The 19,319-nt window shown below is 36.5% G+C and overlaps 1 protein-coding gene across 7 annotated transcripts in view; it reads right to left on the bottom strand.

Moving 5' to 3' along the window:
- Window positions 1–19,319, bottom strand: part of CCDC88C (coiled-coil domain containing 88C) — a 234,001-nt gene that overhangs the window by 57,247 nt on the left and 157,435 nt on the right. For all 7 annotated transcript variants that reach the window (XR_012478165.1, XR_012478166.1, XM_074235494.1 and 4 more), the window contains 6 exons: window positions 18,828–18,974; window positions 17,253–17,397; window positions 14,342–14,526; window positions 5,740–5,877; window positions 3,145–4,215; window positions 1,411–1,538 (listed from right to left, as the gene is read on the bottom strand). Coding sequence is in view for 5 of the 7 variants with exons in the window: in XM_074235494.1 (XP_074091595.1) it covers window positions 1,411–1,538; window positions 3,145–4,215; window positions 5,740–5,877; window positions 14,342–14,526; window positions 17,253–17,397; window positions 18,828–18,974 (1,814 nt within the window). In the remaining 2 variants the exon portion in view is untranslated. The remainder of the gene's footprint in view (window positions 1–1,410; window positions 1,539–3,144; window positions 4,216–5,739; window positions 5,878–14,341; window positions 14,527–17,252; window positions 17,398–18,827; window positions 18,975–19,319) is intronic.

The raw sequence follows: 19,319 nt of genomic DNA, 5'->3' as shown, positions 1-19,319 counted from the left end.
TGTTAGGGAGGTACGTAATGGCGATTCAGATCGTGCCTCTGACAATGATGGACAAAACACTTAACCTAGAGGGGGTCTCAATTTCCTCTGCTGTAAAATGAGGGGTATGGACTTCATATTTCCTGGGGCCCCTTCTCAGCTCTATATCAATGACCCTATATAAGTACAAGTACTCATTTTATTACAATTATAATTTTCATTATCTATACAATTCTAGTCTCTTTGGGGCTCAATTTTCTCATAAGTAAAAAATAGCTGGACTCTGGACAAAGTCCTGGTCTTGGAGTCAGAAAAGCTTGAGTTCAAATTATGGTGTGTGAATCTGAGCAAATCACATAAACTTTCTAGGACAAAGATTCCTTAATAATAAAGAATGAAAATAAAAACAACCAAGCATTTAATAAGGCCCTACTATATTTTAGGTACTGAGTTGAGACCTTTACAGATTAACTCATAGCAATAATAGCAATTATTATTATAACTAATATTTACATATTACTTACAATAATGTGTTAGGCACACTATTAAACATTTAATAATGTATCATCTAATTTGATGCTCACAATAACCCTGGGAGGTAGGTGCTTATCATGGTTTATAGTTGAGGAAACTGAAGCAGATGGAGATTACGTGACCTATCTAGTATCACATAGCAAATTAATATCTGAAGCTAGATTTGAACTTGGGTCTTTCTTACTGGGGCTCAAGGGCTTTATCCACCACAGCACCTAGCTGCTCCGAAAATGAGCCGGATTAAACTTGATGGCTTCTGAGGTCCCTCCCCAGCTCTACACCTATAGATTCTATGCCCAGGTTATAATTCCAGCTCAACTATAATTCTTGATATACCCAAGATATTGAGCCTCCTTTCAAGTAAGATTACTTTGATAGTTAGTGTTGCAGGATGGCTAAGTTAAAAACTATCATACCAGCAGAGATTTTTTTTTAGGGTTTTTTTTTTGCAAGGCAAACGGGGTTAAGTGGCTTGCCCAAGGCCACACAGCTAGGTAATTATTAAGTGTCTGAGACCGGATTTGAACTCAGGTTCTTCTGACTCCAGGGCTTTATCCACTATGCCACCTAGCCTCCCCTTAAGCAGAAATTTTAATGGACATTTAAAATTCCAGGCTAATTATGACTGGGCTCATTTGGAAAGTCCTCAAGGTAGGAAGCTCTGTTTACAGAAATAGGTTCATGGAGTCCTCTGACCTCACTGGGAAACGGGAGATTTACAAAGCACTGTCCCCACAGCAAACCCAATAATGGGAACTTCACTCATATTTTTTAAACACATGTCCTAAAAAGCAAAACAAAAGGAAACCAAACACACTGGGCAAATTCTGTGCAACAGATATATTAAGCTGCAGACTAAACAGCAGAGGAAGCTGCTATGGGAGCTAATTTCCTCACTTGTCATCATTGCTGTTATCATCCTCCAGCAGGAGGTCTTTGTTCAATCCAACTTTTTCCAATTCTTGGCTCAGCTTGTCCCGCTCACTGGACAACTGCTGGCTCTTCAGTTTCTCAAGGACCAAGTCCTGTAATAACAACATTTAAATCATTAAGAAAGTAATAGAAGACGAAGCAAGACCAGAGGTCCATCCATTAACCCTTTGTAACTCTAATACACACACATGTACACACACCCCAATTTCTCAAATTAAGACAGATTTGGATCTTCTCCTCTGGTTTGACAAACTAAATAAAGACAATAATAATGCCCCATGTCTCCATCCCCTACCCTCCAAATCATGGTCCAAACAAAGGGGGGGAGGAGGGATTTTTTCCCCATTACCCTCTGATCTTAAGTCAACAATTTTGTTTCAAGCCATGGAAAAACTTCCCAACAAACAGAACTACACAAAAGAAGAATAGCTTTTGGCAGGTCACCCTTTATGCAGGTCTTTGAGCAGAGGTTAGATGACAACATACTGAGGGGTCAATATAAAGGGGTTTAAACTGGAACTTATATATGTATTTGAACTTCTAACTAGATGACCTCTGAGGTCCCTTTCAGTTCACCTATGGGGAGGATAATTTGGTGATATTTGCTAGACAATAAGATCCTTGAGGAAAAGTACTCTATATTATTCATCTTATGACACACTGCTGTTATTGCTACTGTTCAGTCAGATTCCATTTGTGGTGCTTTTTTGTGCTTTGGTTTGTTTGGGGGATTTTTCTGGGGATTTTTTGAGGCAAAGATACTAATACCCATTTCTGAATTTAACAGAGTTAAGTGACTTATTCAAGTTTGCAGCTAGAAATATCCAAGGTTGAATTTGACTCAAGAAGTCTTCCTGTCTCCAAATCCAATGCCTTATCACTGAGTCACAGAGCTGCCCCGCTGACATATAGTATGCATCAAAAAGATATATTTTGAATGAGAACATAGATTTTATTGACCTCATTCAATAATTCCATTTTTTCATTCTAGAGTTACCAAAATTATTAATAATGTGAATAATTGCTCTTGTTTCTATGTAAATCTCATAAAGGCTAACAGTGCTTATCACAATACCTCTGTAATGAAGATCATAAGGTAAGTATCATTATCCCCATTTTAACAATGAAGTTCTCAGTTAAATGGGCTTGTCAGTGACCAGACAGGTAGTAATTAAATCTAGGTCTCTGAATCCAAATCTGGTACTTTCCTTAGCATTCATTTATTTAGTCAATACCTACAATAGGAAGAATATTAAGCCAGGCACTTGGGGAAATATAAAATTTATATAGGACTTCTGGCTGCAGCATGGAGCTTTCAATGTGGTATGTATCTCTGGTTAATCAGCTAATAAAGATTTTATGCTAATCCTTCCAGCTATAAATCTATACTCCTAGTTTGCCTTTAGTTTTCAGAACTAGGTATTGAACTTATGATTCTAAACTTAAAGGCTCCAAACTACTTTATCTCCTGAATATCAGAATGGGTAACAAAAGCATCTATTGATCTAAAAGGTTAGACAAAGTTTCAATTGCACTGCCTCAGACAAAAACTGTAGGGCAGAGTAAAGCCAGCCCTTGAGATTTCTGCCACATGCAAGCACTGTCTTTATAACTTCCTATCCTAGATGAATCTCCAAAAGATGAGAGAAGAAATAAAATGGTGACTATCACCAACAGGAAGTATGTCCAATGGCTTACCTCTCTTAGTGTTGTGAGGGTTCTCATGTGAATTGTGACTTGCTTGGTAAGATCCTTATTGTCTTTTTCTAGTTCTTTCAACTTATTGGAGGAGTCCTTAAACCGAGCAATTTCTTTTTCTAGTGTTTTGTTTTCTTTTTCAGCAGCTGCTAATTTCATGACATTATCATCCAAAATGGCATCCTTAAGTTCTACCTGTTGCCACAGTCGCTTTGCCTCCTTATCCAGCATTTTTTTATCTTTCTCTAACTGGGACACTTCCTGCTCCAACACCTTCTTATCCTTTTCAAATCGTTCTAGTTGCTTGTTTGTAATTCTCAGCTCCTCCAGGTTCCGATGCAGGGTCTGGTTCTGTGTCTCTACCTCCTCTAGTTCCTTCTCAAGCTCCTGAGTCTTCCTGTTGCTAGTCTCCAGAATCTGCTGAAGCCTCAGGTTCTCAGCATTCAGACCTTGGTAACTGACCTCTAGCCGCTCTGACTTTTTGCTTAGGGCTTTCAACAGCTCTATAGTTTTCTGGAGCTCTTCCTTCTCCTTCTCTAACTCCTTGTTCTCTATTTCTATCTGGGCCATTTTGGTACTTGTGAACCTCATCGTCTCAAGCATCTTTCGCAGCTCCAAGTTCTCTTCATCCAGCTGCTTGTTGTCATGCTCCAAGCCCTCTAGTCGGACAGAGACATTCTGCAAGGTATCCAATGACTTCCTCAGCTTCCTGTTCTCCAGCTCTAGACCCCCATTTTCATTCTCCAGGGCTTCAACTTTCTCTGTAACCATTTTCATGGATGCCATTTTTTGGGTCAACTTTTCATTCTCTCTTTCTAGATGGTGAAGTTCCTTCTCCATTGTCTCCATACATTCTGCCTTCTCTTTGACATGCTCAAGATCTTTGTGCAGCTGCTTCTTTTCAAATTCAGTCTTGTTGAGTTTGCTGCTCATCTCTGAAATGGTTTCATGCAGAGATTTGTTTTCTCTTTCAATGTCCTTTACTCGAGCCTCATTACTGACCTGAGATCTTTCTCTTAAGGACCAAACTAGCTGATTGAGATGATCCTTTTCTTGTTCAAGGTCCTTTATCTACATAAAAACACAACAACAACAACAAAAAGATAATCTAAGAGAGATTAGCTAACTAATTCTACAAAATTCTTTTAGGTTTCCAAAGTGCTTTACAAATATAATCACAGGGGCAGCTAGGTGGTGCAGTAGATAGAGCAGGAGTCAGGAGTACCCGAGTTCAAATCTGACCTCAGACACTTAATAATTACCTAGCTGTGTGGCCTTGGGCAAGCCACTTAACCCCATTGCCTTGCAAAAAAAACCCCTAAAAATTAAATAAAAAATACAAATATAATCCCATTTGATACTGATATTAATCCCTAGAAAGGTGGAGCAATTATTTTCCCCTTTTACAAATGAGCAGAGGTGAATGGAGTCAAGTGACTTGCTCAGGGTCATCCAGCTAACAAATGTTTGAGACTGGATTTGACCTTGAGTCTTCCTAATTTCAGGCTCATCACTCTTTCCACTGTACCATCTAGTTGCCTCAAGTTAAATAGAATCATAGATCTAAGACTAGAAGAGATCCCAGATGTCATATAGTCCATCTTTCTCATTTTATAGAAGAAGAAACTGAAATCCCAGGAAAGTAAGTCATTAGCCCATGCTAAATACTTCAGTCACTTTGTCCTATAGGCTTACTTCATAATCTATATGCTTAATTTTATTTAATTAAAAATATTACTGGGCAGTTAGATGGCCCAGCTCTGGAGTCAGGAGGATCAAAGTTCAAATCTGGTCTCAGGCACTTACTAGCTTTGTGACCCTGGGCAAGTTACTTAACCCCAATTACCTCAAAAAAAGTTATCCTAATAAGGAGTTTATATGCTTCACCAGACAACCTTCCCAAAAGAGATCTAGGATATAAGAAAAAGTTAAAATCTTCTATAGTTAGGACCATATCTATATACTTAAAGAAGGATAAACTGAGAAAATTATGTTGGTACAGTGGATAAAGCAATGAATCTGAAATAAGGAAGATCTGTGTTTGAATCCAGTCTTGGAAGATGAACTAGATCTTTGCTCCTAAGCAAACTGCTTAACCTCCATCTACCTCAGTTTTCTCAAATGTAAAATGGATAATAATACCAACAGTCTCTTAAGATTATATGAAAAATATTTGCAAAGTATTTTGCAATTCTTAAATCATTATACAAATGCAACCAATGATGACAATGAAGATATAATGGGCTAAAATACTTTCTAGGAGGTGGCTAGGTGGCATAGTGATAAAGCACCAGCCTTGGAGTCAGGAGTACCTGGGTTCAAATCTGGTCTCAGACATTTAATAATGTGTGGCCTTGGGCAAGCCACTTAACCCCATTTGCCTTGCAAAAACCTAAAAAACAAAAAAACAAAAAATAAAATACTTTCTAACCTGAAAATCTAACAGTTAAGAAAAGAGTCTCACCTCTAGACCCAAACAAATAATCTAGAATATGGCTAAAATTCTCCACTGGCTTGTGAAATCACAGGAAAAAATATTATGATATGACTGCGGGACAGAGGGAAACATGTTGACTTTAGATATGAGGACTGTACCTGTCTGTCTTTATCAGCCTTCTGCATCTCCATGTCACTCTGAAGTTGCTCCTTCTCTTTGATCAGTTCCTCACTGAGGGTCTCCAGATCCTGGTTGCTTTGTTTCTCTCTTTCTAGCTGATTTTGTAGTTTTTCAATCTTCAGCAAGGCCAAAAAGCAAACAAAGAGAGAGAAGAGAGTTATTAAAAAAATATTCCAACCTTCCAAAAACTGGACCAATGTTTCTTTCCAAATCAATACCACAACAATGGTGCTTCCTAATGAGACAAAATGGCAGCTTAGGCAGTGCAGAGGATAGAGCACCAGGTCTGGAGTCAGGAAGACTCATCTTCCTGAGTTCAAAACCTACCTCACATACTTACTAGCTATGAAACCCTATTTACCTCAGTTTCCTCATCTGTAAAATGAAGTAGAAGAAATGACAACTAGAATCTTTGCCAAGAAAACCCCAAATGGAATTTCTGGCCAAATTCCTTAACTGCCTCAGTTTCCTCAACTGTAAAATTTGGATCACAATCATATTATCTCCCAGGACTATTGTGATGATCAAATGATATATTTGTAAAGAAGTTAGCATGTAATAAAATGCTTATTATCTTCCTCCCCATGTTGACTACATTTATAATAATCAAATTATTACCATCTTTTCTTCCATATCATCATCACTGTAATTGTGGACATTTATGTAAAAATGCATACATACAAATCAGTTTATATAAATCACTGTATTCCAGATTATGTGAGGTAATCAGGGAAGGTATTGCTAGTTACATGACCTTGGGTCAGTCATTTAACCATACTATTAGCCTCAGTTTTGTCTTCTGCAAAATGGGAATAACAGCATACACTTTACAGGGGTGTTGTAAGGATCAAATGAGAAAATGTATCCACAATACAAGTACTGTATAAAAGTTTTTCTTTTTTTTCAACTAAAATTGTATTTTATTTTTCCAATTACATGAAAAGGTAGTTTTTCAACATTCATCCATTTGCAAATTTAGGAGTTCTACACTTTTCTTCCCCCCTTCCTATGGTGGTAAACAGTCCAGTAAAAGTTGTACATGTACAATCACGTTTAACATATTTCCCTATTAGTCATGTTATGATGTTTAAATGTTTAAAAACTAAGCCAAGGTTCATAGAAATGATTTGACAGAAATTAACATTTAGCAGCTAATAAATTCTAGGCAACTGTCATTGTTCTCCTATTTTTAGGGATGAGGGTCTTTCCCTTTGAACTAGGGTCTCAATTCTTCACATCTCTTTTTCATAAGTTACTTCATTTATTTATTTTTTTTAGGTTTTTGCAAGGCAAACGGGGTTAAGTAGCTTGTCCAAGGCCACACAGCTAGGTAATTACATGTTATTTTAGAAGATCTATTTCTATTCACTATAAAAAAAGAATTTTCTAACAATTAGAGATGTAAAAAAATTTTTTTTTATTTCTTCTGAGAAATTTCTAATGCAAATTCATCCTTAGACAGTGAGTTCCCCCATCACATGAGGTGTTTAAGAAAAGTGAGATTAAGTATTTGTCAAGCAAACACATTGGGGTACAATATATAAGCATGGTAGAGAAAGAAGGGTGCTTTCCATCTTGTGAAGTAAGGGCAAACCTTTTAACTTAGTTGTAAAATGAGAGACTTAGACTTGATCTCTGATATTTCTTTTTGCAGTAGATCTATGATCTTGAGAACCTGTGAAAACCTTTCTAACTCAAAGACTCAATGAATGTCCATTTTGGGCGGGGGCATCAATAGAAAAAATCATTTCCAAAGGAGGTCAATGAGGACAATGAGGAGATGGAAATCATGCCATACAAGGACTCACTGATGAATCCTGGAATGTCTATAATTTTAAAGAAGAGAAGACTTGGATAGTAAGGTAGGCAGGAAGGAAAGGAAGGAATTATTATTTTTATTTAAAGGTAGACTAGATCAGAAATTCTCAACAAAGGTACATGAACTTGGTTTTTTAAAAACATTTCTATAACTATTTCAATATAATTTATTTCTTTTGCAACCTTAAGTATTTTATTTTATATATTTAAAAACAGTATTTTGAGATGGTCCACAATTTTCACCAGGCTGTCAAAAGTGTTTGTGAAACATGAAAAATGCTAAGAACCTGTAACTGTAGGCTTATTCTGCATGGCCATAGAGGGAAGAATTGGAAGCAATGAACAGAATTTTCAGAGTCAGATTTTGGCTCAATGTGAAGACCAGAGATTTAGAGCTGGAAAGGGTCTAAGAGGTAATCAAATTTGATGTGTCCCATTTCTACATTTTTACAGATGTACAAGGACCTAGTTCATCCAGCTCACAATTATGAAGCAGGAGTCAAACTCAACTATTCTTCCCTCCAATTCAACATTCTATTAATAAAACATCTCATCTCTCATAACTTCTTAATAATTGAAGCAGTCCAAAAAAATGGAATGGGCTGCCTCTGGGGATGGTAAGTTAATGTACATCTGGGCAACCTCTTGCCAAGGATGCTAGAGATGTATTATTTTGCTTGGGTAAAAGTTAGAAGAGATGGCTTCTGAAGTCCCCTCTCAACTTGGAGAACCTACAATTCTTCTTTCATTCCATCCAGACTAAATTGAGACTTCTTTTACCTAAGGGGCTATGGCCCACCTCAATAGAACTTCCTCAATTTCTCAGGCGTTAAGCTTCTAAGGTCAATGCTGTTTAGATAACTGGAAAGTGAAGAGTACATCCCTGTGGGTTTCCAGTTCTGCCATTGCCTCTGCCTCTTCAGGTACCCCTCTGATCAATCTTATCAGTGGTCTTTTCCCCATTTTTTTACTCTCTGATTTGCCTAATTCTTTCTAATTACCCTAATTCTTTCTGAAAACTACCAGCAAAGTATTATACTTTGCTAATGAAGAACCAAAGACCAAGGGTGACCAATGTTATTTCCTCTCTTTTTCAATTTATCACCATCTGAGGTTTAAAAAGGTGATTTCATTCGTTATCAAGTTTCCTTGTTGCCGTTGGTGGCTTTTGCCTCTTTTGCCTCACCCTACCCCACCCCCTACCCTCCCTACCCTTTTATGGTTCTCTGCCAGAGTCAACATTCTGCTGTGTAGACCACAAAGCCCCAAGAGAGATTTGCTTTCGTTTCTGGTAATGAATGTGTTGGCTGTTCTCCTAAGTTTAGGAAAAATTAATTTCTGCTAAATGTGCCAGTTCCATTCCATTAAAATGATGAGATCTTTGGTTTTCCTTAAGTCATCTGTTTTGCCTGTCTAGATCACAGTATTTAGTTTTGTGTTCCCAAAAGCTACGAATGGCAAAAGGAAAAAACCTTATATTAATATACCTGAAATTTTTATCCATTAAAAAAAAACTGTCACTATACCCAATCATATCCTGGCAGCTTGTTCCTGGTGAGACCTGAACTAGGGGCTAAGCCTCCCAATGCCCCTGTTGACTTTCCTGACCTTCTCCTGCCCCACAAATGGAGGGTCTCACTGCCAGTAATACTCCCCACCCTGGTGTAGTCTGGTATCTGTTAGAGCTTTAGGCTGGTCTCCTGGTGGGTTAATCTGTCCCTTCACCTAGAGACATAAAATCTACAATCAGATCGAAAGCTGGATGACTTGTTTTATCCAAAAGTGAATTGGCAGCATAGACTGGAAAGGAATTTGTAGACCAGTCATCAATAAAGGGTGACATAGTCTTAAGACAATTAAAATATACACTGAGATATTCACAGCATAGGTGGTATAGAATTTAAAAAAGAAAAATTTTGAAAAAGATCTGGGTAAGTTGTATCTTATCTTGTACCTGGGGACTCTAATAATACAGAGAGAAATTAAATCAACCAATAGTTATAACTGATGGGACAACAGGCACCAGCCAAGGATGCTTAGCCCTGAGTGGGCCAAAGTTCACAGAGAGCAATGCGGGACCTGGGATCAGGGGACACAAGCCTCAGTTTCCACATTCTAAAATGAGGAAACAACAGCTCCTCCCACACAAGGTTGCTGTGTGAATCAAAAAAAAAATGATATATCTTAACTGTTTTCCAAACTTTGAAGTTCTATATAAATGTTGGCTATCATCTACTCTTGGTTTATGAGATTAATAATTGACATTTATTTACACCTCACTGTTTTTAGGCAAATCTTCCAAAATTTTTTTGTGTTTCTGACTTCTTTGGCACTTGGGTGAAGACCAAGGAATCCTTCTCAGAATCATGTTTCTAACTGCATAAAATAAAATATGTAAGATTACAAAGGAAATAAATTATAATGAAAGAGTTCTCCAAGTATTATGTACAAACAAGCTCAGGTTCCCCAGGCTAAGAAGTCCTGTTTTAAAATTTGCAAAGCACTTTATATATGGATCATTTCACTTGAGTTTTAGAAAAATTCTGAGATAGGTATTAAGATGGAAGGGAAAGGAGCAAGCATTTATCATCTATTATGCCAGATATTATGTTAAGTGCCTTATAAATATTATCTCATTTGATCTTCCCAACAGCCCTGTAAGGTAGATACTGTTAATATTCCCATTTTAACAGCTGATGAAACTGAGGCAAAGAGTTTAAGTGACTTGCCCAAGGTCACATAGCTAGTATCTGAGGTCAAATTTGAATTAAGGTCTTCCTGACTTCAGGATTGACACTCCCTACCTACTGTACCACCTAGCTGCCTCAAGATGTATTTTCATCCCCATTTTACTTTCTTTATTCTTTACTAGGCTATGCCCCTGAGTTTTTTTTTTCTCAACTATGCCCTAGTAGCTTTTTTAACCTGGAAGATGCCTCTGCCCTTTCTTTGATGTGATGACCATCTTAAGAAAGGACCCAAGCTGGACAAGTTCTACTCTTGGCTCTGTAGATGTTTTTCCTCTACCAAAGTTCCTAGGGGGTCCCTTCACCCCTTTTTAGCCTCCTTTTTTTGTCTTCTTCCCCTACTAGATTGTAAACTCCTTGCCTTAACTTGATAAATGTTTGCTGTCTTGTTGCCTTTCACAGATGAAGTATAGAGGTGTTAACTGTATTGACCATAGTCATACAGCTAATTGTCAAAGACAGGATCAGAACAATTATCTGCAATTCACTCTGAAAACAAATTTCTCCAAGGTTGTTTCCTCCTTTGTAAAATGGGACAAAGAACACTTTCACCACCTATCTCAGAGGACTGTTGCAGTGCTCTTGGTTAATCTCATGGAGGAGCTACCTACCTACCTTAGTCATTACTCTGGTTGGGGAAATCACCTTTTAAAATTTCTCAACTTTTAATACCTCCTCCACTAAGTGGGTAATTCCCTTTCCCCCAAAGCAGCATATCCTGATGGTTTTACTTGACTACTTTTTTTCCCTTTGTTGATCAGAAAGATCAGATGGAACGCTACCCTAGAGTGGGAAATGGGAAGGTGGGGGGGGGGGGACTCTCTGGGGAAGAGAAAAACCAAAGAATAAGAAGGCTCACTGGCCAGCAATGAGTGCCAATTCCTGTTTGTAAAGGCAGGAAGGGCTGCAAGTAAGGTGGCATATTGAGGGCAGTGAAGAGAACAATGGGAAATTGAAGGGTAGGAAAAAAGCATTTCCCAAGACCTACAGAGAGAACCATATGAAGTCACCTCTATATATGAGGCTTACCTTCCAGTTTTTGAATTAACATTCAATTAACATTTTATTGGGTTCCTTGGAACCCTATAATCTATTCTTCTAAATGTCAAATCTTCCTTATCTGGAACAAGGCCTAAATGCTTTCTTAATCCAGTCATTTCCTCTTCTAGTTTCATATGGGTCTGTAAAATAAGCCCAACAGTCCTGTATTCTCTGCTTTCATAAGAAGGTGTGATAGATGTGTAGGCTTCCCACCCCCCCCCCCCCCCCAGAACTGAATAGAAATCTGTGGACAGTTATTGCCATTTTAGAGATGAGGAAACTGAAGTAAACAGAAGGTAAACTGCTTGAGATCATAGAGATGAAGAATGTCTCAAGCCAAATTTGAACTCAGGTCCTTCTGTTTACCAAGTCTAGTGCTCTTATCTGCTATATCACCCAGCTGCAGATTCTGTGTATCTGTAGTAGATATCAGAGACACACAAAGACTATAAGATGAAACAGTACGTACCCTTTTACACTCTATAAAAATGTGTGTGTGTGTGTGTGTGTGTGTGTGTATAAAATATTTACACACAACCTTAAAAAAATAAATAAATAAAAAACAACCAGGGGCGGCTAGGTGGCATAGTGGATAAAGCACCAGCCTTGGAGTCAGGAGTACCTGGGTTCAAATCCGGTCTCAGACACTTAATAATTATCTAGCTGTGTGGCCTTGGGCAAGCCACTTAACCCCATTTGCCCTGCAAAAATCTAAAATCAAATAAATAAATAAATAGATAGATAAATAAAATATTTACACACCAAATAAATTCAAGGTAATTTGGAGGTGGGGTAAAGCATTAGCCCTCAGGGAAGAACAACAAATAAACAACAGAAAACCAACAGAAGTTCACATAAAAAGTGATAAATGAAGAAAATAAGAGATACTAAGAGGCTAAAGGGAAGCAAGGCAAAAGGAAGGGAAAGAAGAGCAGAGGAAGAGAAGTATGGATAGTTTGGATGGACCACAGAGAAAGTGAAGGGAGTAGTGTATATTAAAACTAGAGAAAGGTTTGGAATCAGGTTTTCTATATGAGTTGAGAGGTAATTGGGAGCTATTGGGATTTACTGAACAGAAGAGAAAGCACATGGTCATGCTTTATGCTTTAAAAAATCACTTTGGATTCTGGGTAGAAGATGAATTGGAGAGAGAAGATACTTGAATCAGGAAGACCACTTAGTTGGACAGATAAAGAGAATGGTGACTCTGAGTGAAGAGAAGGGGACAGACTGATAGTGTGTAAAGAGACAAGAGTGGCAACTGACCAAATATGTGGATTAAGAAATCTGAGTTTAATTCAAATGTTGAGATTGTGAGATTGAGTGATTTTAAGGATGGGGATATTTTGGAGAGAAACAATAAAAGTCTGGAACTGGGAAAATGGTAGAAGCATGGAAGAGCATATGAGGGAAATGATAATGAGTTCTGAAGAATCACAGTTAGATTTGGGACTTTGGGGATATATATATATATATATATATATATACATATATATATATATATATATATATATATGTATATATATATATATATATATATGTATGTGTATATATATATATATGTATATATATACCAAATAAATTCAAGGTAATTTGGGGTGGGGTAAAACATTAGCCCTCAGGGAAGAACAACAACAAATAAACAATCTAATTTAACCCTTAACATTTTTTAGATGAAGAAATTGAAGTCCAAAGGGGTGAGGTACATAATCAGCGATTGGATGTAACAACTGTCACACTGTATACACCTGCACCCAAATCTGAAAAAATCTAAAATCCCTTTAGAATCCAGCTAAGGGGACTTAGAGATCATCTTTGATCTTTTACAGACAGGAAAACTGAGATCATGATCACACAGCTAAGTGGTAATAGAGATAGAGATAAAACTATAAAAGTAGGCTTCAAGTCCTGAGGCCAAAGTTTTTCCACCAAGGTGGTGACTTTTACACAGTGATTCAGTTGGTAAGAATATAGCACTATATTTGAAATCAGGTCTTCTGCCTCTATCCACTGTACCACCCAAAAAGGGAGATTGTTTATATTCCATAAGACTCCTAAACTTGGGCCAAGAAGTCCACCCTGCATGTATATATATATATATATTTATATATATATTTATATATATATGTATATATATATGTATATACACACACACACACACATATATATATATATATCGTTTAGCCATACCTTATTTCTAACCTCAGCAAGAAATTATGTGAGCAATGACCACTTTGTCTCACTCTTTTCTATGTGCTTTGAAAACAAATCAACAAATCACCCTTTCTATATGTAGAATAATACTCATATTTTATAAATAGCATTCTTTTTGGTCTTGGCATTTCCAGTGCTTTCAAATATATTAGTTTATTAGATCCTCTACAGAACAGTGAACATTTTCATGTCCTTTTTACAGATAAAAAAACTGAAGAGCTCAGGAAAGTAAAGGGATGCAAATCCAGGGCTTCTAATTCTAGTCTTGCTTTTTTGACTTCTGCTGCCTCAACTTACTCATGGTTACATGCAATCACAAAATAGTTCTTGTCCAATGTCTCATTTTTACTTTTTTTTAAACATGAGGGTTTTTTAAAATTACTGTTTATTATTCTATTCTTAAATGTTTTTTATTTATTTAAAGCAATGGGGTTATTAAGTGACTTGCCCAAGGTCACACAGCTAGGCAATTTTCAAGTGTCTGAAGCAGGATTTGAACTCAGGCCCTCCTGGCTGGTGCTCTATCCATTGTGCCAACTAGCTTCCCTATTTACTATTCTTATTCACCCTATATCAATTATTAATTATTCTTAGAGCACTGCTGTTATTTCCCGATTTTGTTCCATATCTTTTACCAGAAACTTGATACAGGTGATGGTAAGGTTCTTACTGGACATCCTCCGTCTTGACCTCCCATTCTCTTGTGGGCTTTAACAACTACACTATGACCTGGTCAACAGGGAAGAAGGAGGGGGGTTACCTTTCTGCTGAGCTGGTGGTTCTCTGTTTCAAGCTCCACAAATTTTAATTTGCTTTCTTCTGCAATCAGAGAGGCATCTCTCAGCTCCTGGATGGTGTTCTGAAGACTCTGGTTCTCCTTCTCCAGCTTCAAAATTCGACTGGAGGCACACTCGTTCAACTCAAACACAAACGACTTCCTAGATGCTAGAAGAAGATTGACAGGGCTCAGAACTCAGCATCCTAAATCATCCCTGGAGTGTTCTGAATAGAGTCAAGTCCACCCCCATTGATGACTACTAGCGAGAGAGACAAGAAGACACCTGTCACAGACTCAAAAGGACCTGAGATCAAGTCCTGACTGATACAAATGTACTGGCTAACATGTGGTCTTGGCTGGACAAGTCAGTTAACTGACAAGTACCTTTCTAAAACTATAAGTTGCTGAACAATTATTGATTTGCATTGGTAGAAGAGAGTTCCCCACACTGCTGAAATAATAGGTCTGGATTGAAATGAATGAATGAAATGAATGGATAAATAAGAATGAATAGGTAAACAAATAAATGGATGTATAAAATGAATGAATGAAACAAAACAAAATCCTAAGGCAAAACAAAAATATGACAGTAGTTATAATAGGAATAGTGAAAAATTATACAGTGCAGTTCCCTAAGAGCTTTTGTTGGGGGGGGGGGGTAGGACTATGCAGTGAGGTTAGACATACACACACACAAAGTCATAGTACAGTTTAAGGCTATTAAAACTTAAAACAGAGAAGGAAGGTGGTGTTGTGGATAGGGTAAAAGTCCTGTGTATGGTGGACCTGGCCTCACACACTTACTAGCTATGTGACCCTGGGCAAGTTGTGTAACCTGATTGCTTCCAAGAAAGCAAGAATAAAACAAACAAAAAAATAAAAATTAACAAATATTTAAAATGACACTATGACTTCTGGTATATTCCATAATAAAGATGGGTAGAGTGAGTCATATACTATGGACAGTTGACATGTGGCAGGAATCAGCCCATGTGGAAGAAAAGTGCAAGAAATAAAGCTGGAGAGGCAGCTAGGTGGCAGAGTGGATAGAGCACCAGTCTGGAATCAGTTGGGTCTGAGTTCAAACTCAGCCTCAGAAACTTTATAATAGCTAACTGTGTGACCTTGGGCAAGTCACCTAACCCTATTGCCTTGCAAAAACAAAAACAAACAAAAAAAGGATAAAAATAATAAGCCAGAAAAAGCAAAAGACAGGCAGGGGGATCATTTGTTCAGACTGTTTTCCATCCTTTCTTCACTCCTTTGAATTCCTAGTTTTCTTTAGAGTATATGATCCATGAATTATCCCCAATAGATGGAAATGTAATCAAGATGTTTGTGCAATAATAAAATTTTTTTTAAAAATTAATAATAAGAAAAATAAGAAAATAGGATAAAGGTCCTGAATGTCAGAATAAGGGGTTTGGGCTATAAGCCATAGTGAACTTCTGAAGAAACTAAAGCAGAATGACATGATCAGAACAACAAAAGTAAAAACTAGCATATATATATATATATATATATATATATATATATATATATATATATATATAGTCTTCTAATGTTTAGAAAGCAGTTTACATGTTATCCATTTGATATACTTCCTGATACCTTCTTATTTGTTAGAACTCCCACTCTACTCAAATGATCAGGAACATACATTTATCTGCTATTTGGTCTTCTAGTAAAAACTCTTTTCCATAATCTTTGTCTCTTTAGTTCCTAACAGTGTACTTTACATAAGAGTTGCTTAATAATATACTCATAAAGGCTGATTGATATTTTATTCTTATTTGCATAATAAAATATTTGCCAGATTGGGTGGATTGAATAAATATTAAGTGAATTAAATTTGCAAAAAGTAAGCATTTAATAAAATGGTTGCTGAATAGATAGATATGAGTTTAATGGTCCTTCTGTTTTTTGCCAATAATATATATCTTCAAAATGAATCAATGATCAAGATTTAATAGTTCTGATGAACTGTTCTTATTCCTCTGAGAAATAAATCCAAGACTGTCAACAAAAAATCTCTACAACCACTTTGTAAAGTTGAAAGCATTAAACACTAAAATACTAATGCAAATACTAAATTAGCACTATCAATGGCAACTATATGTTCTTTTTTTTAAGAACTTTCTATTATTTGTTTGATATCAGTACTTCCTGAAGTAATCCTGACTTCCTGTTCATAAAACCATTTCCAAGAAGAAATCTTTTCCCCTTGGGAGGTTCTTCAATGGATAAAAGTGTATATGTAGACTAATTATCCATTTTTTTGATTATCCAATAATTTGACAAACTATTAAGCATGTTACATTTTTTCCTTTTTAATATTACAAATATTTAGCACAGTGCCTGAAAAATAGCAAATGTTTAATAAATGCATGATTTATGCAAAACAAGAAAGATACCCATTTGGTTTATCTCAGAGGGTAGGGGGATGGGTGACATCTTTTTACATGTTAGCAAATGCACAATGGATATAATAATGCCAAGGCACAGGCTTCAGTGGGGATAAATAGTCACTTGGGAGGTTCCTCTGCCATCAAGTATTTTTAGCCATTCATAAATCTGACTAAGATGGCCTCAGGGTACCATGTTGGCTTATACTTAGAAAGCCATGGGGGTTCCCATATGGAAAGGGAGTGACACTGCCAAAATCTGTATTGCTCACTCTAGAGAAAAGACTATTGAACTTTTTATTTTCAAGGGAGTTAGAGGGAATAAAGAGTCAATTCCAAATAGCATTTTAAAGGTAATTAGGTCTTTGGGGGTTGAATTATCAGGCTTAGTGTGGACTCCAAGGGAAATGATGTCAGACTTCAGTTCCTTGGGAATGGAAAGAGAAAGATCAGTTAAGACTGAGTCACTGCCTCCTGGGTCTATTTACCATCTGAAAGGTCAGCATTCTTGGACAGCTGTTCTAACTCCCAGCCCAGGTGGGCAGATTCATTCATACTCTGCTTCTGAGCAATCTCCAGGACCATGTTTTCTTCCAAAAGCTCTTCAATTCGCTTCTTATCTGTGTCTCTGTCCTAGGGAAGAACATAGGAGAAAAAGAGGCTGAAACTCAGCAGGTATAGGAACAAGTTGATGTCTTTAATTGCTCCTGGCAGGGCAGAAAGATGAAACATTTCACAGAAGACAAGTGATGACAGCTTTGGAAAAAAAGGTTGTAGGGGAAGGGGGGAAATTCAGGAGGTATAAAAATAGAGGGAATCAATAAAGCCATTAAAAGAAAAGGGTAAAGGATGTGTAAGATCTGATATATTTGTCAAAACTTAGATTGTGCATCCCTATCAAAAATATATATGAAAGGAGCCCTGCTAGAGCAGACACAGCAATATTTGCAAGTTACATTATTTAAATAGAGAACTGTGCCTCATTTCCAGGTAATAGTAATTTATAGGTTTGCAAAACAAAATCTCTCACAAACAACCTGATAGTATACAATGTAACCTGGGAGAAAGTTGTACAAACATCATTATCCCCACTTTACAGATGAGGAAACTGAGTTCCAGTAGAGTGAAATGACTTCTTCTTAAACAGATGTATTTCTTGAAAAAAGGAAGAATTTTGCTTTTCTTTGCACCCTCACCCCAGTGTTAAGAATAATAATAAAATAAATGTTTATTCACCAAAGATTTATTGCCAATAGTTACAAAAACTGGAAAAGTTCAGGGGACTAAGATGTGAATCCAGGTCTTGACTCTAAGTCATATGATAGGACTTTTAAAAAGTGAATTCTCAGTTTTAAGATTGGAGTTATAATGATGATCTAGGGTTATAATATAAACCTTGCCTGCACCAGAAAAAGACTTTAAAAACTCTCAAGGAGACCCTATGACTTATAATTAAGTTCATACCATCTGTTCTTACCCAAATAAAAGGTGTTTCAAAATATTTGTGTATAAAAATACATACATATATAAAAGACTGGACTTTAAACTATCTGTCAAGTTTCTAGGTGTTAAATAATGAAAGTCCACTTTCAGAGCTCTCCAGAAAGACCTTTATGAATGTAAGAATAAAGTAAGCAGGGCCAGGGGAACATTAATCCAATAACAACATAGTAAGGAAACACAACTTTTAAAGAGTTAAAGACTCTGACTGAATGCAATGACCAGCCATCATTCCAGAGGACACATTAAAAAACATGCTACCCACCTTCTAAAAAAAGTGACAGACTAGGAATAGAGATTGAAACATATTTTTTGGACAGAGTCAACATGGGAATTTGTTAGACTGCATTTTTATTACAAGTCTTTTTAGGAGGGGAAGAAGACAGGGGTTTTTATCAAGGGAAGAGAGAATAAGAGAAAGAAAGAGAGAAAAATTAAATGCAAAAAGAATCACATTGTAAATGGATGTTATTACTATTGGAGGTCTATTGAAAAGAAAAAACAGCTAAAACGTGAAGAGATCAATACTCCTCAAATATAATTTAATAACAAAGCTTCATTACCAGTTCCACATCATGAAGTTTAGATTTCAGTTGCAAATTTTCCTTTTCCAGCTCATGAACTTTATCACCTCGGGCTCGAGCAGCTGTCAACTGCTCTTCCAACATTGCCTTGGTTTCAATTAAGATGATATTATCTTCTCTCAATTCCTAAACAGTATAAACAAACAAAATGCATTTAGGTGAAATAACTTCTTTATTGAAAACCTCTCCCATTTACTAATTCCAGTTATTTTGACAAAGTGAATCTAAATAAATGATCTCCAGGAAATAAACATGCTGTAGAAAGAAGTTTCATCTATGAATAATATTCAATCATTAACAACATCAATTCAGAGTAATTAAAATCATTTTTCTATATTTCAAAAAAATTCCAATTAAGACATTTAAAAAAACAGGCATTCATTTTTAACTAAAAAAAACTGTGACAAGTTTTCTTGAATATTATTATTATCAGATCACTCAATAAAATAATTAGAATCAACTAGGAATTTA

The sequence above is a fragment of the Macrotis lagotis genome, chromosome 4, assembly GCF_037893015.1.
Source record: "Macrotis lagotis isolate mMagLag1 chromosome 4, bilby.v1.9.chrom.fasta, whole genome shotgun sequence".
In the NCBI taxonomy this organism is placed as follows: domain Eukaryota; kingdom Metazoa; phylum Chordata; class Mammalia; order Peramelemorphia; family Peramelidae; genus Macrotis; species Macrotis lagotis.
Note: the sequence above shows the minus strand (reverse complement) of the source record. Positions and strands in the feature narration are given on the sequence as shown.